Below are 26,040 nucleotides of genomic sequence, written 5' to 3'. Positions count from 1 at the left end.
GGAGCAGACTGTTTCAGGCTCTTTTCGTTGGTGCAAAGGGCTATCATAAATTGTCTTCACGCTCTGCTGTTACTTTACTGTAATTGTTCATTAGAGAAAGATTTTGTATTTTCAGGGGCTCAAGGGATTTCTAAAGGAGGAAAATACATTAGTGTGATGTGGAAGGTGCAGCTTTTGGTTAGAGAGACTGCAGAACTGGTGCAGCGGGGCTTGTGAGTAACGCACTGTGAACATGCAGCCAGAGCTTACTCTGGGCTTTTCCTTCTTTGCTGTCTCCCTCTTTTTCCCGCATCCTCCTTCTGCAGCACAGTTTCCCAATACATTGGCCATCTCAGCCAGCAACAACGAGCCTTTCTTCAATGAGCCAGCCATCTCCCCGGCAACAAGGCAGGCTGTGAAAATAACAAGTGCTTTCCTTTCTATGTTTCCCACCTCTCAAGAAATGCCCTGCCTTTTATTTGTCTCCATTGCTCAAAACCATGAATGATGGTAACTGAAATGCACCTCGTGGAAGGACGAAGAGGGAGGCAGGTGACAAAGATGGCTTTGGTCTTAATGGAAAAGAGTGACAGATCTTTATACCTTAGTGAAGAGCAGGTTGAAATATTTGTCCGGCGTTGTTACTGTGATGAACCCAGCAGACCCAGTACAGGAGGAATGGTTATACATGTGCTGTGGCTATTGCATGCAGCCAGCCAGCAGACCCCTGTTGCAGCTGGACATCCAGACAAATGCTGACACCAGGCAAAAATGGGGTGGCTAATGCCCCCCGATTCCATTTTCCCTTTTCTCCCACTCCTTCCTGCTCCTCTACAAAGCAGCCCTGTTACGCTTCACTGCGGTGAAGTCCCCATCACTCACAACAGCAGACCAGCAAGGGCTGGTTGTATCCTCACTGCAGTGGCAGAACCCCAGGAATCCTGCGACCACCCACCAGACCTCCCCATTTGCTGCCAGTCAGCAAACGGCGGCTTCCCACCAGCACGGCAGTGCCTGATTAACCTCGCCTGCCCTCCCCTAAGTTATTAGCAGCTTTTTGGTATTTCTCCGAGACCTTGGGTTAGGGACCCGCAGTAGGGCCAAGCTGGTCTAACCAGATACCTGCCCGAAATGAAGTAAAATCCACAAATATCTTGGGCTGACAAGTAGAAAAAGCCAGTTACAAAGGAGCAGGTCTTACGAAGAGCTCCTCTCACACACCGCTCCCTCCCAGTGACTGCAAGGCAGCAGGTGACAGCAGCTGCGTCCCTGGTCCTGCCACTGGTCCTGCCACGTCCCTGGTCCTGCCACCGTTGAGCCGGAGGGAGAGGAAAAGGGCAGCTCCTCACATCGCCTTTGGCACCTGCTGAGGGGACAGGGCTGGGGACACGGGCTTTCAGCATCACCCTGCTGCTCAGAAGCAGGCTAGGTGCAGCCCTAGCACACGTGGCCCCCTTCGCCAGCTGCCTCAGGTGGGCTGTTCAATTGCACTAAACAGATTATTTTTTTTAAATATTACTATTACAGCATTTTAAAATGTCCCAGGTACATCTTGGTTTAGCTCACAGTTCAGGAGTTACACACTGTATACAGCATAAAGTCACCACATACACATTTTGTTACAAAGCCTGAAAGAAAAAATTCCCTATGAAAATTTTTTAATACTTTAGCGGCTTTATAGTTTTCCCTTTCATAGCTGAAACAGAGACATTTCCAGACTCCCACTGGGAAAAAAGTTCCATGTGAAGGTCACTGCCTGCCAGAAGGTCACTGCCTGCCACCTCCAGACCCCAAGCGCTGGACCTGTGACCCTGCCACCTCAGACAGTTTTATCTGAGCCATGTGACTGATACTGGGATTCTTTGTTGAGTAATTTCTGCACTATTTCAGCCTGTTTGTGCCCGGTTTATGCTAATATGAACACGCTCTCAGCTGTTTTCATACCAGCCTGCACGGGCGGTGTGCTTGGACAGGCTCATTGCAGCCTGGGACCACTCCAAGCTGCGGACACTCCCAGCCACCCAGCCTGGCTGCAGCTCAGGCATTTCACCCAAGTGGGGTGGTAGATGCTGCATTTCCAAGCAGCTTCTGAGGTCAGAGTTGATCTGTCAGGGAAAAGCCTTTATACTTCTTCTGATCGGGGTTTTGGAAGCTGGACTTCAGAACTGGCTCTTCAGATGAAAATCCATCACTTCCCTGCCCTTCCTGCTCAATCAGATCCACACACTTGCACTGACTTTTAGTTTCCTGGCTTTAAATCTCCATTTCCCATCTGCTCTGCCTGGTTACACTGAAAGGGACTCAGCGAGGAGCTTGCTTTATTAATACATTTGCACTTTAGAGAACCATTTAATCCAGAGGCTACATGTTACTGCCCGACTCTTTCCTGCCTGTTAATCTGATTATAAATGTAGTGCCCAGCTGGAGGGCCTTGGGTAGAGAGGCGAGACCAAGTGTCTGCACCTCTTCCTTTGTGTAACCCCTCGCTCTTGGATAGCTGGGGACCCAGACCTTGGGCAGCGATGGCCCTGGAGCTGAGGAACACCCATGGATGCTGCTCCCCCTGCAACCAGCTCCTGTCTCCTCACTGACAGCTCCTTTTTCACCTGCCCTCTTGCAACATGTAAAGGATTTGTGGCTTTGCACTTGCACAGCTTTTCCAGAGTTTCACACTGACCTTTCGTGCTGTGCACAATGATAATGTGCCCTGAGATGGCAGGACAGCTCCTGCCTCCCTGTGCTGAAGGACATGAAAGAAGGACCTCAGTGCTGCCTGCAGACCATGAACCTTCCGTGAGCCAGGCACAGCTGCAAGAAAACCCGCTCCCCTGCACATGGAGCATGTGTAAGAGTGAAATCCTACACGCAGACTCTTTTGTTCTTAACCTGGGGACAGGTCCTTATCAGCAGAGAGGGTCAGTGAATCCTGGAGCATCTGCTTTTCATGATGTATTTTGCCCTTTTGGCTCATATTTCCTACACTGAGCTCACTTTGACTGACAAAAGCTAAGGGGTTTAGTCTGAACTCTTGCCCCAGTCTTTCACTTCTAGTAGACTTAATACTGGAGGTATAATCATGGGCAGGAGTAAAATGAGAACAGTGAGAGAGGATTTGGTTATTTTACCTCAATAACAAAAGCACAAATCATCTCATTCGCATTTATTAAACAGGGGAGGTTTGTTGGTTTGTGTTTTTTTGGTTTGGTTTTTTTTTTTTTTCTCCGAACATTGTCAGGGTGCCATTTGGAAGGGATACAGGGGCAGATGCATCTCCCATGAAGTCATGGTGGGAGAAGCTGTAATAGCCAAGCAGTCCCTGGGGAAAACCTGTCCTGGGCCTGTGCCCCCTCCTTCCCTGCTGCTGAATCAGGCTTGAGCAGCCGCAGCCCTGGCTCCCCTTCCTGAGCTCTCTTCTCCTGGGGGCTTAAGTGATGAGTAGGGGAAAATCCCCCACTAAAAGATTTGCATTGGAAACCCTTGGTTGAGGAATGTCTTTTAAAATAGAGACGCTTTGCTTGAAAAGGGATGAACCATGTAGCATAATACTCAACAAATCGCCTGTTTAATGGCCTCTCTTTATAGCAGCTGTGCATTAATAACAAAAGCGGGGTAGCAGAAGCCATGTGCTTCTTTGCAAGATTAAAATAAATACTATTTCATACTAATACCAGCAACTTTCTGTGGAGGCTGGCTAAGAGGAGGGAACAAGTGGGAGACCATCCCGGAGAGACTTGGTTTCTTTCCCCTTCGTCTACTGCTGGATGAAGGAATATTGCCCCCATCTAAGAAGGGAGAAGATGCTCTGAATCGGCCCTCCCAGACTGTTGTTTGGTTTATAGCTATTTGTTGTAGGCTTGTCTGTACACAGTCAGCATGATGCCATTGTAAGAGAGGAGTAATTCCCCCAGGACTACATACCTTAGGGGAAACTAGGCTGGGGAGAACTTTAACTTGCTTTTTACATTGCAAAGGGTAACTCAGGATCCCTACTGCCAGAAAGCAGAAATTGAAACAAGAGCGGTTCACACTAGACTTAAGAAGAAACCTTTTCATCGTGAGGGCAGCAAAGCAGTGGTCCAGATTGCCCAAAGAGGCTGTGCAGTCTCCATCCTTGGAGGATTTCGGACCTGACCCGATAAAGCCCTGAGCAACCTGGTTTGACCTCAGAGCTGACCCTGCTTGAGCAGGAGGTTGAGCCAGACACCTCCTGAGCTCACTTCCAGCCTGAGTTATCGTATGATCCTAGGAACATTTGGTATCTTTTCCATAGTAAATATGAACGAACGCAACATTTTGTGCAGCCCAGTACTCCATCTCTCATTCCTGGCAGTCCTGATAACAGGTCTCCCCCTCCACACCCCCTGCTTCAGGCCTGCCACTAAAGCAGTGCTGAATTTCCCTTCTCGAATTAGGACTTCAGGCATTAAAAGATTAAAAAAAAAAAGAAATTTTACGTTTTAAAGCTGTCTGCCACAGACTATTTATCAGACATGGAAAATGATTTGTTTCTGTTTTCCTGGGCATAGGTTTTTAGCTGAGACAAGATACACTGCCTCGCTGAGAGCTGAGTCACCAAGTAATCAACAGATTAATGTATTCAGTTCGAAAGCCATCAGCATTAGCTCTCGGCAAGCTCACAAGAACTCCATTATGGTATCATCTCTACGTATGGGATGGAAATGTCTCCAGGATTTAGAGTTCCTGTGGGAAAAATCCCTAGATGCAAAGAAACCAAAATATCCCTTTGCAACTGGGAGAAATAAGGTACCTCTTCATACAGTAACACCACAGCAGGATTTTGGCATCCTTTCTAGTGAATGCTTTTATTATCAACCCTCAGATAAGGAGTTTGGGGTATGTTGTACATCTGTCATTTGATAGCTACCTAAAAATAGCCATGACAAACTCGGTGGCATATAGGACTTTGCCTTTATCAGATCTTTAATCTGAAATTATTTTATTTGCAGTGAAACCAAGTAGTTTTTACTTTCTCTGGGATGGCAGCATGCAAAAAGGGTGGTCTTGACTTCCCTATGGCTCTGAGTTTCTCTATGTGGGCTTGGTCTGAGCCAGAAATGCAAAAAGGAAAGGCAGAGGCTGGCAGGGGCACCTCACAGAGGAGCCACTGTTTAAAAATAGGGAGCCGGTTAAAGTAACAACAGAGTAGCAACTGTAAAAGGGCAGGCTGGCCTAGGTGTGTGGCATGAAGGCTGCCAGACATCGCATAGTTATTCTGATAAGATGCTAACTGCCTAACTAGCAGCTAACACTGCTGCCCAGGACTCTGTCCACATGAACCTCACTGAAGCCATGCATCCTTTTGTTAGGAAGTGAAATTGCTGTTTGGCTACACCTGAATGGGGCATGTGTGAGTAAAAGCCAGTCAAGCCCCCACAAAAGTGAAGACAATCCTAAAAGCTTTCCTACCTAGCAGGCTGGTGGAAGGGATTTGAACAGCAGCAAGACTTTTCCCCGAGACATTTCTCCTTGAAGCCTGCGTATCCAGCACAGGCAGAGTAGACAGGACACATGTTCTCGCCGTTTCCCCAAGCCTGTCAGCACCTCTGTCTAGACTGTTACTAGATAACAGAATTTCTTTTGTACTGGCCTGGCTAGTGCCAGGGCATGAGAAATTGTGGCCGTTGTGACACAGAGGTCTCCAGAGCTACACTTCCTAGAGCAGGTGTACAAATGGCATGCCGTACATAATTGTGCCTATGCCTCTGTTTGTTGCACAAACTGCCGGTGCAGTAGGCGTACAACGGTGATGTAAATCTTCCCCCCTCCCACCTTTTCCCATTCAGATTGTGCAAATGCCTCCTGTTTGTGCTCTGGAGTCTCCAGGTGTTCAGCTCTCCATACCAAGCAGTGGTGATTTTTGACTTACCCGTCGTTCCTTATCACCATATTCGATGCCCAAGGTATCCATGGCACGTACAATAGCTGCCAGTGACTGTATAGTGTTGCTGTAGACCACTGGCTTGTACTGCTTCACATCTTCTCCAGAGAAGCCATCCTCATGGATGATCCTGAAGAAAATGCAAAGGACAAAAACCTCTTGAGAATGTCATTTCAATAGGAGAGACATTTAAAAGAGAGCTGTGCTCTTTTGAAGAGCACATCTGCTAGCTTGATTCACTTAATTTAGTCAGCATTTCTTTTTAAACCTTTCTGATTGTTCACCAGTTGTGTGTCTGAGCCCAGTGCCTGGAATTAGCATTGCTTTTGCTCTCTCTCAAGGAGGTTTTGTGCAGGGTTGGTGCATATGGTACCTCCCTCCCAACTGAACTGCAAACGCCGGAGCCTGGGTGGCCTCGTGTCGGCATGCTTACCCCTCACGGGGCCTGGGCTTCCAGGTCCTACATTACCTTTCCTGTCCAGGTCTATGGAAATACATTCGACGCTTACGGTGACCATCAGATCTGCTCTTAACCGCTTAAACAGGTGATAGAAACCCCCTAGTTCTTGTCTAGTCCTTTTCATAGTAACTCCTGGGGTGCCTTACTAAAGGAACCAGTGTCAAAATACCCCTGTACGCATGGGGACGGGACCTAGCTGTGCAGCACTTCAAGTATTCACAGCCCTTTACACCTCCTCCCTCCTTCCCTCTCCTTTGAAAATAGCGCTGGAAGTTTTGCCACCTCAAGGCATGTAATGTAATGTTAATGTTATGTTACGTTACGTTACGTTACGTTATCCCTTCCCAAAGCAATGTGGGAATGAGACCCACCGTCCCGGCAGCTCTGCATGCCAGATGCTCTCGGAGTTAGTCTCCATTAAACTCCACAAAAGGAACTATTTGATGGAGCGAGTTCTTGCTCAGTTCAGAAGACCGATACCTGTAATTTCTTCATCTTTAAGCAACTCAAGAACTAAGTCTGTGTGTGTCTAGAAAACAGCTAGGATTTGCAGATCTAATTGTGCTTGACAATAATTCTTCCCAGTGGAGACATAAGTTATGATCCTGTCTCTTAAATATTGGCAGAGAGGATGATCTGCTTAGCCGAAATGAAGTCCTTTCTTGCTCATCCTCAGATCTCACTGGACAACAGAGTCCTTCAGTAACAGATCTGGTCACTGATAAAACCTAGCATCCTGTCTATAACAGGATTTTTGTTTCCTTTTTTTCTAAATCAGATACACACAAACCCAAGGTCCTGACCAGTGCTGGCATCCCCCCGGGGAGAGAGAGCGCTAGCGGGGATCATAGTGAGCTTGCAATAGATACAGTGCTGGGATGGAGGTGGAGAACAGGGCTGGCATCCAGCCCCGTGTTATTAACAGATGACTACATGAAGAAAAAAGCTGATAGAAACGTGCTGACAAAAACACAGATCTGCTTCCTCTGATGTGAAGCTGATAGAAAGGTTTTCTAACACAAGCAACCGACTCTTTGCTCCCCCCACCACAACCTTCGCTCACCCATCAGGGAACACTTTGCTCCTGGGAGGAGCTGCTCCAACACCCTCCGAGTCCTGGAAAAAAATGACTATAAGCAAAGACGGTCAAAGACAGGCAGTAGTTCAAATTAACTGGTGTCTGGGATTGTTAAGCTACTGATCCGTGGAACTGGGCAGAGCCCCCTGCTCAGGTATCCCAGCTCCAGGATGGGGGAATGGTGCTGGTGCCCTGGAAACAGCATGAGGGGCTGCTGGCTTGTCTCAGGGTGAGAAGGGCAGGGGTGGGTGAAAACCTTTCTGACTTAGTAAATCCAGTCTTGCTGATTTGTCAACATTTTTTTCTATGGCTAGTTTTGATTTTGATGCAGAGTTTTGGGCAATAGCAGACCTTGTACTCCATAGCTTTTATATTGCGTGAATCCACTGCCTGTGCCGAGGTTTGGAATAGCAGCATTTGAGTAATGGGGAAGGAGGGGGGCCAGCAGAGCCCTGTGTCGGCACTGGATCTCATGGATCATTTACTGTTACTCAGACAAGTTGCTGAACTTCTGGGAAATGTGTTCTTTGTCAAAAATTGCAGTCAAATCTGAAGAGTTATGGCTGGCACAAGGCACAAAGCACAAGGCACAATCCTGCATCAATCCTGTTTGGAATCAAGAGAAACCGTACGGCACCGGTTCCTCCCAGCTATGAGCGTGACAGCAAGAAGCTCAGCAGAGCTGGGGTCCCGTGGGAGGCAGGCAGGCGGTTAGCAAAAGCATCACCAGAAGTAATTAATCCTTTCTGGTTGGTTGGCTCAGGCCTGGATTTTGGGGCAGGGAGGACTAAATGTTGGTTCTGGGGCAGTTAAGAGATGAAAACGTAAGAGGGGGATAACAAAGGGTGAAAAGAGGACAAGCACGAGGGGCAGTGTAAGGGCCACAAGAGGATGCAGCTGGAATTTTTTTGGTCCAGCTGCTGACCATGCTGGTGGAGATGGGATGGTGCCCACATCTTGGGCTGGCTTTGTTTCTGCCTTTCACTGACAGGCATCAACCAGGGACCTGATACGGCAAAAAGAGGGCTGAACAGCTGTAGAGGGAAAGAGGTGAGCTTTAGTCTTCTTCAGAGTTTAAACTGTCTCTGGCCTTGGGCCATGAAGTTGTTGCCTGACATTTTCACTTCTAAATACTCAGTGTTTCTGAATACTTCAAGCCAGTAAGCTCCCTATCAAGTAACAGGGTTCCTTGTGCTGAAGGGGCAGAATTAAGTGATGGAGAGTGGCTCTGGGATCCCTCCGTGAACATACTGCCGACTGGGCAACACACTGACATCATTCAAAGCACAGGCATAAAAGCATTACTTTTAAAGGGGGCAAAAAAGAGCATGGAAAAAAAACACCCCAATTGTTCTTCTGCGAAATCTCTCTGGGAAGGCAGCCACGGCGACTGAAAGCAGCACTGCGGATGCCAGTATTGAAGTTTTGCTGTAGGAAGTACCTACGGATTAATCAATCACGCAGTTAGCACATTACCTAATATTTGAGCGAGCAAATCCCCACTGACTAGTGCCGTTCCAAAGCCTGCTAGGACACCGTGAACTGGTTTATTGTCCTATATGCTCCTAGCAAATGCTTCTTCTCTTGCTTGCCTTGGCGATCTGATGGCCGAACTCCCGTGGCAGCTTTTTCCATAGTCCTTTGGACAGGTTCATGCTGTCGTTCACCTGTTTGGGATACACCTTTTGTCTTGCCTGCCATTGTGCTTTGCTGCCTAGAGGACATCTAAAGCTCCAACAAGGTTCTTGGGAGGTATACTGTCGTGGGGCATGGCCTGAGCCAGCTTGTGTGCCACAGGACACAAGCAACAGTGGAGTTTGGATGCTGTAGTGAGCTGTGACCGTTAAAAATGCACAGTGTGGAGGAACTAATAGAAGTGAGCAGCATGTCGTGACTGGGAAGTCTTTAAAGGTTCAGGCAGGGTGGGCTGCTCCTTAAGCAACCCGCAAATTAATGGGAACAGAGGGTTGTCAGCACTAAAAATGTGAATCCTCTGTTTTCTAGATGGCTTGTATTTTTTCCTGTGTCTGAAATACAAAGGAAACTGCTGCAGGCAGGTTCCTCTCTGCCATGCTAGAGCCAGTTCTCTCCACGGCAAAGGGAGAAAAGGGATTTAAGAGGATCCCCAGGGGCTGTGGCGGGAGGGAGACAATGCTGTAATTTTTAAAAGCGATCCTGAGCAATTAAAAAGCCATTTCATTCACCAAGTGACTAACGAAACACTGTGCTCTGAATGGAATGGCGAGAGACAACTGAAGCAACCTGACTGTCTAATGTACCTGTTAATGCCTGCTACCTATCCCTCGGCTGTTACCAGCAAAGCCCATATGTTTGCACGTTATGTTGTCATACTCATTTTAGAATGGCATTAACAGACAGGTATTTGCTGGGCAAAATGGTTCCACTGCACATCAGATCTTCTGCCATCCCTCAGCAAGTCATTAATCCTGAAGAAGTGCCCAGTGCCTCAGCGATTATTGCTTAATTACAAAATAAATTAAATACTTGGAAACAGGGGGTGCATTCTGCGTAGCAGCTTGCTTTGGCTTCCATTCAACAAAGCACTTACATGCCTTCAGCCTTTCACTACAAAACGAATGTATTAAAACGGCAAAGCCAAAGATGATTTTGCCGTATGTCCCTGCTGACACGCATCGCCCCAGCAGTTGTGAAACGGCAGCGTCAAACAAAGCACACGGCAGCTCCGGCACGGCAGGGCTGGATCCCAGCCGGCAACTGATCCAAGCAAAGAGCCAGTTTGCCTAGGTCACTCCTGGGGGAACACTTGTCCATCTATCCTGAAAACCTCCTGGAGCGGAGGCTACGGTTTCCCCCGCTCCCTACTCCAGTCCCACACAAGCTATTCTGGTGCTTTCCTTCCAACCTGAGCCAGGTTTAGTAGATGCAGCGACTCTTCCCCCAGCTGTGTCCTGCTCCCTCCTGAGGCACAGTGCCCCGAACTAGACCCAGTCCTCACTTCTCTAACTTGCCAAGATAATTTTAAGCTGTAAAGCTTCACCTCTGACGTGCTGAAGTACCTCTCCTAGCCCCACATCACTGCCAGGTGTAATTATGTATTTTCATTCATTTTTCATGGATGGAAGGTTTGGAAGGAAACCAACGCAGACCCCTGCAGAGTCCTGGCTGACAGAGTCCTCTGCTGTGATCACGAGCCACCACTAACTGTATTCTCTGGGAATAAGTTGTGCTACTCATCCATTTTTGTGTAAAAGCTGAAGTAGTTTTCTTTAGACTGTTTTTCCAGGTGACTTTATAAAAGTCAAGTGAGACACTGTCAAACCCTTCCCAAAATCTAGATACTGCACCAACTATTCCTCTCCTGCTTCTGCCAAGAAATCAAATGAGATTAGTTCAACATGCCTCATTTTTGTATAATCCATGCTGGATGTCACTCATCTCCCTTTTTATCTCCTAGGTGCTTGCAAATTGTTTGATTGATAGTTCATTTCTCTTGAAAGCTTCTAGAAGTTGACTGGTCTATAATTCTTACTCCTCTTTTCTCCCTCTATATTTAAAGATAGACACCATGTTTACATTTTTTCCTTTCTTCTGGTACCTCACCTGCCCTCCAAGAGCTCTCAAGGAGAAGTGTTTGTATTTCTGAGATGGCGCCAGCCAGGCCTGTGAGTATGTAGCAAGAAATTCCTTAAACACGGCTGGTCTGAAGACATTTAATCTTACAAAACTTGCTCTTCTTGTGCCAGAGGGAGAGCGATGCCATTGCCCAGCAATGGAGCCTGCTGCGGACACTTCTTCTTCCCACTTCCTCACTTGGTGTCCTCCATCCCCTTTACATCTTGGCACGCAGGTTCTCCTTTCCTCACCAACACAGCCCTGCCTCATCTCCTGTGCTTTGTCATTACCCCAAAACCTCGAGCCAATGCCTCTGAAATGTTTCCTGCTAAATTCAGAAAGCTTTGCGTGGCTTCAAACTGTCTGCATTGCTGTAAATGACGTATGTAGAGACTTCCGATTGTCTACCAGAGAAGATAAATGCCATACAGTTTCTGTTTTACCTAAGGTGATTTACTTTCAATCAGCAAGATGTTTCCAGCTGAATGAAGTTTTCCCATATCAATGCACATCCCTAAAATTACAGTGATTTGCTTGAATAAAACCAGGCAAGAAATCACCAGGGGATTATTACACTTGAAGCATATCGCAAGCAAATGCCTCACAAATGAACAGTCCAGTTCCTATAAGAACAGTCCTCACTCCTCACCTTCATCTGGACAAATTAAGGACCCTAAAGGTCATTGCACAGCTTTTGCACAGGGCCTGGTGCCACAGTGGTGAGTGTTGCCTCTTGGGGCTGTAGGATGCTGGCCAGGTTTCGGCTGGCAGCGGTACCCTGTGTAGCATCCCCGGCTCTGCTTCAGCCTGGGTGGCTGGTGCTCCTCCTGCGCCGGGAAAGCTCAGCACTCCCAGGCTCTGTCTGGGGAGCTCCTGACATCCACATGGGCAACACAGGCAGGGAAAACCTCCCAGCCCATGCAAAGAGTGTGAGATGCTACAGCCTGTAAAGTGCTGCTTGCAACTGCAGGAGATCACTTGGGCCACGGCAGAAGGGAGGTGGTGTGGAAGGGATTTGCATTTGCTCACCAATGCATTTTTGCTCGAGCTGTTGACAGCCTCATTCATACATATACATTTAGGGTACAGACTGATCCAAGGTGGATTTTACCTGAAGAGTTTTGGAATGAACACACATACAAATCAATTTTTGCTTGGCAAACTCACTTTTTTTTAATTTCTTCTCTTCTTCCCTGCTTTTTCAAAAACAATAATTTCTGTTTCACAGCAGGTTATTATGGTAAGACTGAGCAGAGCTTGAGACAAAAGAAAAAAAAAACTAATTCTGAAGAAAACTGTAAGCTTTGTTTGCAAATGGGGAAAAAATGCAGAAATCTGACTTCAATATGTTGGGAAAGGGTTGATCAAATTCTAATGGAAAATCTGCTAGAGGTAATCAGCTACTTTTAAATTTATTTTTATCTTGATGTGAGGTTTAAAAGTTTGTTTACAGGGGAGTTATGAAGCTAAATTCCAGTGATTCTCTTCTCACTCATTTAATAACCTGAAATGCGATTAAAAACTCCTGGATTACGTTAAACTAAATCAATGCAGATGTACATGACCTTGCGTTTCAAAGACTGCAAAGGCACAGTTCAGAACTCCGTGACAGGGTGCAAATCTCTCAGAACTCTCATTCTTTGTCCCCTCTGGCTGTGCTTGAATGACACGTCGTACATCCTATTCCCATGAGAAATCCTTCAAGATGGAGATTAAGATGACAGTTTGCCTACATGCCCGCTTTTTTGAAAAGAAAAACAGCTTCTTCAGTCAGGGTCATCTGAAAACTGCAAATGGAACTCATTTAAAAAAGCATAATTTTTTCAACCTGGATTTTTAACACCAGTCCAAGAAATACTGATGGAGCCCTGTGATAGAATCCCAGCTGGGGGGAACCTTCTTTCTGGAGGAAATGCCTTTGGGTCACTCAAAACTGAATTCTTACCACCAAAGTATTTATTGCATGCAAAGACATTATTCTAACTAACCAGCTGGTTCATGTTAAAAAATAAGCAGATCCATCAGGCGATTGAAACGCTGCCAAAATCCACAGCCCTGGAAATGGTCGAGCTTACTCAAATCAGTTGCAAAAGTTTCATGGACCTGTACAGGGCAGAAGCATTCTTTGCTCTTCTAAGGCAGCTGAATTTGTGCCTAGTATCAACGCTTGCAAGCAACTGGTGCCTTCATGAGGTCTGGTTAAAGCCAGGTGTGAGCTTCTGCACCTTAACTACTGGCCAAAAAGCTACAGAAGGATGTTAGAAAAACCCCTCTCCTGTCTACTCAGAATGGATGTTGCTACCATCGTATTTTTGCCTGTAGATGAGCAGCTCTTGAGCTAACAATGATTAGCTTTGAGACATGTAGGGGCCAGATACTGCATCTTCCCAAACCCCTCGTATTTCAGCTTGTTTTCAGGTGTATAAAATATATGCAGAATACTCTTCATTTCCAGTTTAATACAGACCAAAATGAGAAACCAGTGCACTAAAGCAAACTAAAGCTGTGCCCCTTCAATCCTTTTCGGAAGCAGCTTTTAGTCTTTTTTTTTTAATTATTATTTTTTGAGTTCCACATCAATGCTTAATTTTGGCTTTGGGCTGTCTGGAGGGGGGATCCCCACTTCGGTTGCACGCTGTAGTTGAGAGGAAAGATGATCTCCTGGACTGCGTGCTGGGCTCCTTCCAAGTGTCTTTCATCGGACTGGGGGGTGTGGTTGGTTCTTGTACCTGCAATTGGGATGCACCAAGGACCCTCCCCATCTTCGCTCGGGGAGGACTCTTTCAGTATTTACATTTTCTAACAGGACGCAGTGGAGTGAAATGCTCTGCTTTTAAGTGTGTGTATCAAGCAAGTTTAAGAGTGTAAACGCTCTACTGCATCCTGAAAGTAATTAATTACTGCTGATAAATGAAAGACACCAGTACTGATAGTTCAAAGGAAGGCAAGGCTGAGCAGGCAGAGCAAATCCAGCTACTGTGCCAGTACTCCACCCGAACTCGACAGGGACACCATCATCCTTTGAAACTTAACATCACAAAGTCAGGAAAACGACGCAGGAAAATGAAGTGGCTTTACTCATGAGAAAAAAAGTATTCCCCACACCAAGCCTAAATATGCACAGAGTCAACCACACCAGTGGTTTTACCCACCTGAGTCACCCTAATGATAGTTTTTTTCCTGCAGAGACCACCAGTCACCGACCCCCCGAGCAATCCTGGAGCCCAGATGAACTACCCTGCTCCCAAGCACTAATTACAGTATAAAGGAGCTCCTGGCTCCTGCGGAGGTCAGGCTGCCTGCTGGCTGCTGGAGGCATGCTGATGCACACCCCCAGGACCTGACTCCCCTCCAGGGTTTCAGTGCCTGGCTCAGCACCAAACCCAAACCTCAGACCCCTCCCCGAAAGCACACAGACAGGGGATGGTGGTATAGGGGTGCAGTCAGCGGAAAAAAAAAAAAACATCATACTTGCTGATACAGAAGCAATACACAGACCCGCTTTCTCACTGCCCCAAATTAGTTCCTTATGCTCCCAAACGCCACATCTGCCCAGACGGGAAGCAAAAGGCGCAAACAGAGACACGGGCTGCCCCACACCCCCACGTCCCACACCAAGCAGGGAGTGGTGCAGACCTGAGTTTTACGCAGTGTCAGGCCACTGGCATAGTTTGGTTTTACTGAAATTTGCAGTTGTGTAACTTTGATAAAGTGCCCTCTCCTGGGGCCTTTAATATTAAGATCAAATATTGAATACCCTACATGCACCTAATTAGCTTTAATATGCATCCTGCTCGGCTCAGTAAGAACAGCAAAGAAACACAGTCAAAAACAATTAGATCAGGGGTTTTTTTGATTAAAAAAAGACAGCTGGACTACAGAGATTCCTGCAGCAGCATTTGCATTAGATGAGATTGCATTTTTATGTGGAAAAAGCCTCGGAGCCAAAAGGGTTTCAAATAGCACCAGTGGAGGCTGACAGCTGCATTCTTTTTTGTGCATTCCTAAATAATAATCAGCGAAGGAAAAAGAGTTCCTGCTGCGACTGACTTATCTCCTGATCCCATGCGATGTGCTACATAGTCAATCCACTTTGTCCACCCTCTGCCCGAGACCAATGAGTTCCCCCGAGGAAAAAAAACATCCACCGGGCCGGTGATGACCCACATGAGAGAATTCTCATTAAATCCTCCGTAATGTTACATAAGGTCATTTTGTTGAATTAAAATTATTGGGATTAATCCTCTTTAATGTTCTCTTAGATGCAAGGGGGATCCAACTGCAGCTGGATCATCCTGCAGCTGGTTCTAGAAAGTCAAAACAGTGTTTTAAAGCCCCGTAATGGTTTTGTTAAATTCATCCCCTGAACAAGGACACAAAGCAGCTTTTTATGGCTTTTTTAGATCACTTACAACTTCTGTAAGCTGTCATTAACTATCATCAAAGCCTGAAAAATGAGGCAAATGGGTTCAATGTCAGTTTTACTGCCCAAACCTAAATAATATTTTTGGTTTCCCATCTGTCTCATCTGAAGTGTTTTGATAGCTGGAAGGTGACTTTGCCTTTCAAAACCTTTTCAGATGTTGCTCTCCATAACCAAACATTCTGTGGACCATAGAAGAAACAAGAGACATACATTGCCTCCTCATCGCCCCGTGCATTTCATCCTCACAATCAAGTACCACCACCAAATCCCACTAGAAGAATAGAGCAACCTTGTGGATTTTACTCAGATATGAAGGGTCAGCGCACAACTCTCTCAGTGTATCAAAGCAAGGCTTTGGTAGGATGGACCCGGTTCCTAGCACTGATGCAAAAAAGCCGGCTTCCAAAGCCCTCCATTCTTCTGAAATCCACTGGGATTCCGTGTTCCTTCCCCTGCATCTAGAGCTGATCTTTGCACAGTTGACATATTTTATTGTGTGTCCTAGCTGTACTAGTGCTTATTAGGAATCGTGTGCTGTCATGAAAACACTCAGCTAAAATAAAAAGATGCTTTAAAGCAGCTTTGCTTTTTTGGGATATCAAATCTCACAGCAACTGTCTTTCTGAAGCAATAATTGATGTGTTTGATTAGGTCTGGTAGCAGATGGGGCTTTTTTCAGTACTTTTGATGTTTTAACATGTTAAGCTGGGAAGGAATCCATTCTGGGAAGAGTGATTATGCCATTCCTCGTATCCTGTCCATCTTCCCTGGCATGATTACAGCTCAGGGGCTCCATCTCTGAGCACTGTGCTTGCCACAAGCTCCTGGGTGTGCTGCCAAGCTGACATTAGGCTCCACTAATCTCAGCTCAGAGATCTTAGAGTCACAGTGTTCCCAGTTCTGCAACGGGCTGCCTTTCCGTTAGAGGATACCATCAAGCACCACACCCCACAGATCAACAGTCCGAGGGAGAGTATCTAGCTGCTGGTGATAATTCCCCAAAGACTGCAATGGAACCTCTGCTGATGGAAAATTTTGCAATCAAAATGGGGGCGTCTGGTGTAGATGTGATAAAAGTCCTGGGCAGAGGAACAGTTTGATCTCTGTCGCTCCTGCTGCTGCAGGCAGCATAAAACCAAACCTTGCCGGCCTAACTGTGCTATTTCTCGCAGTGGGGCTGCAAAATTTCTGCTGTCTGTACTTACTGGAGCCTTATGGAAGTCTGTGCCTACAGCTGAAACACGGCTCAGGTGGAGCAGAGGTGGACACCTCTCCAAGAAGGAGGTGGTGAACACTTGCTTTGGGCCCCTGTGCTCAGTAACACCAGGTGATGGGTCCAAACTCTTGCAACCTGGCTGCTCAGGTCTGCTGACTGCGTTGAGGCTTTCCAAGCTGAAGAGTTTGAGCTGAAATGTGGCAGATACGGTATTTTAGGATTCTGCCCACACTGTTAATAAGGTTTCACAGCAGGAAGGAGGTATGTTGCACTTGTGATTAATTACACGCATTTGAATATTTTTAAATCTTAGCTTCTACCCTTGTACTCAGAGAACAGGCTATCTGAAAGGAAGACAAATGCATGGCTTTTCCCTGACACCTGCCACAAGGACCACAAGGATTCAGTCAAATAGCATTAACCCTTCGGGATTCTCAAATACAGCTTATGTTTAGAAAATACCAGTGAGGGACAAGACCTTGGCTGGTTTAACTCAGCACACGCATCCAGGGAGGTACCTTATCCATGGCAATGGGGGAGGGTGCTGCCTCAGGTCCGAGTCTCCCTCCTACAACCATCCTGAGAAGCACGAAGGAGCAACTTTTGTCCAGCGTTTCCCCAAGCTTTCCAGCCAAGCTATTCCAATGTAACACTGTTTGAAAAATTGTTTTAAGACCTTGGGTATCCTCGGTGCCTTGTGGCATTTTCTGGCACAGCGGACACCAAGAGCTCTGCTCTGGGGTCCCTCAGTGTGTCCCTCTGTGCCCCTGTCTCTCTGAGCCGGGACAGCCAGTCAGTGCCTCCCTGGGAAGCTGCTGGGGCACTGGGTGGAACCGGGAGGCAGTGTGCTGCCAAACATTCCCATGCCTGTACTGAGTAGTGGAAGAATACAAACATGTGCATCCACTGCCAAAAGACCACAAATAATTATTTGTCCTTGCTCTGCAGAGTGAGCTGGGGCTTTGTAACCAGATCCAAGAACTGTCCCGTGACCTCTCGGTGGCAGCAGGAGAGAAGGACGTGGCTCTAAGCAGGACACTTCCTATCAGATCAGTGGACTGACCCAGCGGCAGAAAGCAGAGAAGCTCCCCAGCCTCCCTGGGTGACTCAGCCAGCCTGACGGGATCCTTAGGGTGCCCCTGTCCCCCAGGCACACCAAGGGGTACAGGCCGCCTCTCCCACTCGCTGGGTGACGCACGCATCCCTGCACTTTCCTAGAGCTTCATCTCAAGCTTTTGGCACAGAAGCTCATGCCAGTGGAGAAGAGAGTGATCAAGAATCAAGTGTCTGGGGTACCCTGGCCAGACGCTCCCTTGCATCTGAAAGCCTGGCGCAGAGCCAGGCTGGCACTTTGGTTCTCCATCCCAGGCCCATATTGCATTAATGAGATCCCCAGGAGCGCTGCACTACCAAGAAACAAGGCGGAGGCTGCTGGGAAGCCACCCCCTCGGGACAGCCACCAGCAAGCACGCCTGGCACTTTGTCCCCACCCCCCCTAGCTGCCGCACTGCCTGGCAGCCACCAGACCCCAGCAGAAGCTGCAGGTGCCGTGGTGCAAGCTGCTCTCGCTGGGTGTACGGGCTAGTTCTGGTTCAGCAAGCCACCGCTGGCTTTCGAGGTAGACACAATAACGGAGAGCAGACTGCATTTAAATGGATGTGTAAATGTGTTTGCCCATTACGCTGGGAAGTGACCGCTGTGACAAACATCTCAGAAAATGAGTAAGTTCCCACTACTACTTTCATCAGTCTTTGTCATCCTCCATGTCCTTATCTTCAATTGAGAAATTCCTTATTGACCTGATTTGCAAATGCCTATAAGTCTTTCCAAAGAGTATCTGAGAAGAAGATGCATCACAGTTCAAAGCGACTGCCTGAACCACGTTATAAAGCATCCAGCCAGATTTGGTAAATACGCCTCGTAATAAATTTACTCCACGTCTGATCATCAGAGTTTAAGTTTATGTCTAGTATTATTTAACTGTCCCTAGTGTAAAACATTCCTGCCTCCCAGAGAGGTTGGATTGGATTCATAGAAGCTGAGGTTTAATTAGCGCAGACTACTTTGACTCTCTTTTCCCACCCACATAGTGGGTGCACTGCTTGCATTTGGATGATGCACTGGTTTGATAGGGTAGGCTTCTGTTTTTCCAGAAAGTATCTAGGAAAGTTTGGACACCTCATTAGTTTCTCAAAGCTTTTGAGTTTTCCAAACAGTGCCGACCTTCCCTTCCCTCCCTTCAGTTGCAGTCCCATGAACAAGAACAGCCTCCAGCTTTGCTGCCGTGAGGTCTGGGCATGGGAGCACCTCTGCCCTTTGGGGGATGTTGGTGGCAAGAGAAGAAAACAATTACAAAGATGATCTAAACTTGGGAAACGTAGGTAAGGGAGTGCTGATTTAGCATTTGATACCACTGCCAGTGTCCTCTGTCAACAGTGACGACTCTAGCTTACTAGTATCTATATAACAGGCTTACAACCTACGGGATACGGGGAAACGTGTGATAAAAAGCAGCACCTAATCTACAAGCAAAGGCAATAGTGCTGAGTAACCCAAGGCAAACAAGTGGCTCATTAAGCAATCAATTGATAAATTTAAACGGAATAACTCACAGTAAATGCTGCTTGGCTGTCCTGGCAGGGTGCAGGGAGCTGGGGGAAGGCAGACTTGGTAGACGAGTCCGGCCCCACTCGGGTAGGACTGTCACAGCCGCCTCTGCTTGGGAACTGTTGTGGAGAGCTGGAAATCACATTTATCCCAACTAATGCCAACAGAAGCACCTGAGAAAGGGGCAAGGGAATGGGGAAGATGGGAATAAGACTGATGAACTGAGCAGGGGTTCCTGGGGAAAAATGTCCTGCAAGCATCTCCAAGGACTGGGTATGGCTGGGGCACAGCTGCTCTCTTCCCTCGGCATTCTGGCCTCCTGGGGACTTCCACAAGGTAGCACATGGTGAAACCGTTCCAACATGCCCTCCAGGGACCAAACCACAGCACAAGTGAGGTCTCAAAGGTGCAGGCTGTGATGTCCCAAGGGGTCCCCATCCCACACCTCGCACCCTGGAACCTGAGCCACATGGGACCTCAGTGTGGAGGTGCTGTCCCTTTTGGGGGGCAGACAGCAGACATATTGGTCCAGGCACCTCCAGGCCAGCCCAGACCATCTCTCACGGGCAGGACGAGTTGTCTGGTCGGTCTCTGCAGCAGCTTGTGCACCAGCACCGCAGCCCAGCTGAGCTGTTGGCACAGCGGTGCTGTGGCCGCAGCAGATCCTGCCAGGAAACTTGTGGCAGCAGGCAGCCCATAAGCGCTCAAGAGCAGTCAGGATTTGGCCCTCTGAAGGGGAAACCTGAGCCCTGGAGACCCAGTCTGCCACTGTCAACCCTGGGAACCAGACCCAACTGTGGGTCTGCTTCATCTGGTTGATGGAAGTGAGATTTCTATGGTCATTCTTCACTGAAAACTCTCAGGAACCCCCAAACATGCAGAATATTGGGGTGTGATGCAAGATTGTTCTCTCCTCTTTATTCCTAAATCCTCCCTTTAAAAGCTCCCGGGTCATGAGGTTTCACCTTTTCTCCAGGAATAATAATCCACAGTGTAACTCATTTCATCGTTAGGAATATTTCCTGCTGTCCAGTCAAAATTTATCTATTGACAAACTCAAATACAGCTTCCATAATGTCATGCACGTAGTTATTTTTAGTACCAGTGTTGCCAGCAGAAATAACAGGCCTGATGTATTTCCCCCCTTCCCCTTAGAACAAGGCTTCTGAAATTATAGATGGGAGCACTAATTGAGTGCCAAGAATGCTACAAAGGATTTGCACTGCTAGGGAATCTGGTAGCAAATCAGCGCACTTCCACCCCACTTGCACATGCAGTTATGCTGCCATCCGCTCAAAGCAGGCACATATCCACTGGCAGTATTATTTGTGACCACAGTTGATGTTTGTTGCTAGAAACTATCCCTGGCAAGGAAGCATTTCACATTTTTTACACAAAAAGGACATTAATCTTAAAGAACTTCCCCTCCTCTTGTTTTTCATTTGTGGTTCTTCAGGCACAGTAAGACTGAAAGGAGTTCTTCGATTCTTCTGGTTTCTGTGGTGGGGTGATGGACTCGTGCCCATGGTTCCTGGAATCTCCAGACCACCTCCCAGTCCCACACTCCGGAGCCGGTCCGGGATGGCTTTCCTTGCCAGAGTCATGCAAGCAACCCAGCACAGCTCTAAGGCTAAACTGTAACACAGCTAGAGCAACAAAAGGAAATAAAAGCTTTCTGTTCTCCAGGCATTTAAACAAATAAGATAAACAGCATTTGCCAGCCCAGGAAGATTATGTGTGGCTTTTGTCTCCTGTTTTGTCTCCCCTGTTTTGGTTTCCTGTGCTAAGCACTCACTCACCCATTCATAGCTGCTAATGCCCAGGGCTCAGAGTTGCCCTCCCTTGTGTTGATTTCCATGTGTACTTTAGGGTTTCTTTACACACCCAAATCCTCATTATCACTCTAAACCACGGTAAATTACAGGAACAGTGGGCTGATAAAAGCCCTCCTAATTCAAGGCAATAGTGAGCCTGTTACTACAGAAAGCACCCATCCCCAGTCCCCAGCCGTAGAAGCACACAAGGACTGAGTGGGAGAAATAAAAAGAAACTAGCTGTTTCCATAGCCAGGATGGAGAGATGCACCAGTAGCAGCAGCAGTGCGACAGATCAACGGGTGCATGAGCAGGAGGCAGGCAGGCCCTCCCGCCAGGGCTGGGGGCACAGTCTCATCTCAGAGGATGATTTCCACCTCAAAAGCAACAAGATTTCCTGATCATTGAATTCAGATCTCTCTTGTCCCCTCCCTAGCACCTTCCTATCTCAGCATACATATTTCTGGCTTCTTTTTCTTTCAGCTGCCCCTCATTTCGTTATTTTACTCGCTTTCCTTTTCTTGGAGGGTGAACATTAACGTCAGCCTTGGCTCATCCAGTGTCACCCCCTGCTACCCCGCTCCCTTCACTGGCTGCCTTTGGCAGTTATCCTTCCTTCCACCCAGGAGCTCACAGCTTTATAAAACCTTGCAAACCTGCAGCAGCAGAAGGAATCGCATCACGTGGAATGCAAACGTGTCCGAGGTCCGATGAAGCCGGTTGGCAGCACCGATGTGGGGGGAACCATGAGCCCCAGCCCCCTGAGCTCGGATGATGGAAAGACACAATGTACTCAACACCAAGTCCTTACAGCCCAAATTTCCTGGGCCCTGTGCAATTAGCCCTCGGGAAAGGGACTGGTAAGGGCTGGATAGAAACTACTGAAATCCCGGAGGGTTTCTATTTTCCTCTTGAGGAGTTGGTTTGGGTCCTGGGAATGCATTTGTTTGTTTTTCCCTTGTTATCAGCCTGCCTTTGGCTGAGAGCTATAACCCATTCAGGGAGGACCTGTTTATCTGTGAGAATAGCAGCATTGCTGTGAAGAGGTAAGAGTGGGAGTGTGCTTCAGGGAAAAAAATGCAGATTATAGCCCGGCTAGTAATGAATCTAGCACAGAAAGAAAGAAATGCAGACTGTTCTAATTTTCTGAATAGATTTAATTCCATTTTGTTCCCTGCGAGTCCCTTTGCTGACAATTGTCTGAGTGGAGGGAGGAAAAAGGGGTTCCAAGCAAAACACTTTACCATGAAGGATGTTATTAAAATGTCCTACTTGAACAGTGGCGCTCTGCAGACCAGAGTTGCAGAATATAAGCATTCTCTCTCCGTTAGACAAGCTTTGTCTAAATGCGGAATGTTTGTCAATTATTTTCCAAAAGCACAATTGCTATCATCAGAACTAGAGCTGGCTTGACTTGTCCTGCCTGATTTAGCACCCACTTGAACAGGGTGGGTTCAGAAGAAGTTCAACAAGAACTTGAGGGCTGCTGGATTTGCAGCAGGCTTAGAAAATGCTCAGGTAAACAACAGCGTGAGGGAACACAAAGGGAATATGTAGCAGATGGGGGTGAAAGCCAGACAGTAGTCAGAGAAACTAAAAAAAAAACCTGTGGAGAGTTAAAATTTGCTTAAGAAATGTGGTGGCAAAAGTCTGACAGGGTGAACTTCCATCATTTGGCTTCTGAAGACTCACGCTCACTCACACCTACATACAGACCTGGTTCCATATATCTGCTGAACCTGGCAGTCCTTCAGCAGAGAATTTGGCTGGAAGTCTGCAGCATGGATGTCGGTCAAGTTTTAATAGAGAAATTGGCCCTACCTTCCTCCTGTCTAACTTCCTTTTCTGTAATGGTCTAGGCAACATGTCCTGTCCTCACGCATGCACCACAAACACAATGGGTGTCCTGTGAAACAGGAAAACATGGATTTTTGTGGCCAGCTGTGGGGCTTGGGGTTTTGTTCACTGCGAGACTCAAGAGTGATGGGGCTTCCCAAGGCACTCCCTGCAACGCAATCCATTGCATCACATCATGAATCGATCTCACCTATGAAGTCTGAATGCATCTCACCCTGTTCTCCAAAAGCTTTTCTTCAACCTCTCCTTGATTTGGGGAGGGAAGGTGTCTTGATTCTGCACAGCTGGCTTCCAACTAGACTCACTTGCCTATTACCATGGGCTAGAGCCGATGGTCTCTCCAAAACGAGTAACAGATAACCTGACTGTCCCTCACCCCACCACTCTTGAAGGCTGAAGAAACTTGTTATGACCTTTCCTCTTAACGGAAGCTATTGCATATGAATGATGATCTGCCTTTCACATTTACATTCCCATACCACAGGTACCAAGGGCACCAAAGCTTTATGCCAAGAGCAAAGGCAACTGGAGAAACTTGCTGAGGACCACCATGTTCTCTTCATTACGCCAGTAGCAGCATTGTCCCCGGCGTGAAGGGCCTTGTCCCTTGTGAAGAAGACACAGTCCCTTCCCCTAAACCCTGACTGTGTGACTGTGCTATTATTGGTACACTCAATGCTGAATGGCCAAAGGAAAACACTGCACTGGCTCTTGCTTTTTCCAGATACAGAAAGGACAGCAGGCACAAAGGCAAACATAGCCTCTCCTGTGCACATGTGACAGTCACAGCGTAAGCAACTCACCACCAAAATGCCTCATTCCTCCTGACAGGTCTTGTCCTAAAACAATGTCTTAAAGTCTGCAGCTGGGCTGGATTTTCCACATCCAGCTGGAACAGCCAAAGGAACAGAAAAAGCCCTGCTAGCAGAAAAGATGCCTCTTAGTTTGGAGAGAAAAGCCTTTCCCAGCAGTCTGTCTGTAACTGGCAGACATGGTTTGCCATCCTCCTCCTGAGTGGACGTGCAGCTGTGGCATCTTAAAGCAGAGCAAGCTCGGGGAAGGACGGCTGCTCCGCTCCACACCAGTGCAGAAGAGGGGATAAAGGGTATTTCTCAGAGAGGGAATGCTACAGCTCCTGTAGCCAGCAAGGGCAGGTTTCCTTTGCTGTATTCACTCAGATCTGGGCTCCTGGCTCCAAAGCACAGAGTGTTTCCTGCAGGGCACCCACTTGGTACTCAAGAACTCGGCTTAACTTGGGTGAAGCACATACAGGGCAGTTGTAGCTCTGGGACAATCAGGTTTCTCCCTCTTAAATGCAGTGCCTTTGTATGTGTTACAAAGTTTTACCTCATCGTTTTTTTCTGGGCCGTTTCAGCAGCATTGTTTGTGATGCTTGTCTTCCTCAGCCCTTGCAGCTCCTCCCCAGTATTTGCGAGCCATACCTTCTTCTGAGTTGTACTCTTCTTATACTACTACCCTAAACATGAATGGCAATACTGAATAGCACTGGGAGCAGGATCAGATCATGTTAGGAAAAGCATCCCCTCAGCCTGAAAGCCACTAAAAACAATGTGGGCACTTAGCATCCCACTGCACACTCACTCTGTGCTCAACACCATGTCTTACATGGTGCTGTTTATACAGCCACTTGTTAATTTTTGATGATATCCCTCATTACTAACTAAATTCAGGTACAGCAACACTCATTTCTGCAATCCCTCTTTGCTTTCCTAAGCTAGTGGTATTTCTTCCACCCACACCCACCCCCCGCCCCCACACTGAGAGCTTCAGGGGTAGTCCACAAAAGAAAAAGGTGTACCTCTCCATCTGCATCCAGTAATTGCTTCAGAGCTGTTTTCCCATAAACAAGCCATCCCTTACAAATGAACGAGAGCACTTCAGACCCAGCAGCCTCTAATGCTGCCACACAAAAAGGCTTTTTGGTTTGTGTCTCTAGTGAGGGAGCAAGGGAAAAAAATCCCAAACAGACCAGCAATGAACCAGCACACTACACACACACATACACACCAAACCCTCATGATCCCTGGCTTCTTTCCAGCCTAAAAGAGCAGCAAGCACAAAACCCTTGCTGAGCATGCTGCCTCCGATCCTGCGCCACTCAAGCGAAGGATGTGTTGACACAAAGCGCTGTAAGAAGACAGACTACAGCAAAGCTGAAATGCTGTCGTTTTGGCTGGGTGTCAAAGTGCTGCTTGGAGCTTGGTTGCCACAAGGGCAGGTAGCATGGGGTGCCTGGCTGAAGGGACACTGCTGAGCTTTCACAGCTGGGCTGGGGCCACTGAGGCCGAGCCCCTGTGCCTCCTTCGAGGGGAAGGTCCCCCTCCTTGTTCCCAATAATGTCCCACCGGGAGCTTGCTTTTTGAAGGCCAAGGTGGTGGCAACAGGGGCCCCGAGTGACAAGGCTGGATGAGGAAACTGCACAAAGAACCTGGAGACAAGCACCACACAACAAATTAGCCCTGTTGACTAGCACACATTCCTTACAGGCACGTCACAGGGAAATCCCAGTGGGCATTTCTAAGCTTTATCCAGCTTGCAATTGTTTCCATCCTTGCTGTTGTTTACAAGCTTAACAAACTGAAGACTGTTTGGAAGAGATCACTCCTTAATCTGGCTTGCGCTAAGACCAATAGGAAAATAGGAAGGCAAGGTCATGCGCATCCGAGGCCAGCACAGAAACATCTTTATTTATCTTCCCTAAGCTGTTCTAAATTCTAACTCCTACAAGATATATTGATATCATCAAGATTTGAATTTGGTGGTGACTATGACCAGTGGGGAAACCCTGGCACTCTGTTCTCAATTAATTATTTTTGGTGGGGTTCAAATTCCACCCTGTTTGATTCCTTTGTGCAGGTCCAAGCCATGGGACCGAACATGCAGCAAAGCCCCAGATGAGCATCTCCTGCCTCTTCCTTCTGACTTGTCTGCAAGCTGCGGGTCAGCTTCATAGCCCCACCGATGCAGCGCTGCGAGGTGTCAGAAGAAAACACACTTCCAAGAGTTGAATTATGCATCCCCACCAGGTCCAAATGAAAAGCAGTCCTCTAAATATCTGCTTGGGGAACATGAATCCAGGGAGTGAGACC

At 47.4% G+C, this 26,040-nt stretch overlaps 1 protein-coding gene across 2 annotated transcripts in view; it reads right to left on the bottom strand.

Moving 5' to 3' along the window:
- Positions 1-26,040, bottom strand: part of GNAO1 (G protein subunit alpha o1) — a 146,635-nt gene that overhangs the window by 89,450 nt on the left and 31,145 nt on the right. For both annotated transcript variants that reach the window (XM_056361044.1, XM_056361043.1), the window contains exon 3: positions 5,867-6,008. In XM_056361044.1, coding sequence (XP_056217019.1) covers positions 5,867-6,008 — 142 coding nt within the window. The remainder of the gene's footprint in view (positions 1-5,866; positions 6,009-26,040) is intronic.

Source organism: Falco biarmicus, chromosome 15, assembly GCF_023638135.1.
Source record: "Falco biarmicus isolate bFalBia1 chromosome 15, bFalBia1.pri, whole genome shotgun sequence".
Lineage (NCBI taxonomy): Eukaryota > Metazoa > Chordata > Aves > Falconiformes > Falconidae > Falco > Falco biarmicus.
This window is presented reverse-complemented; position numbering and strand designations above follow the sequence as displayed.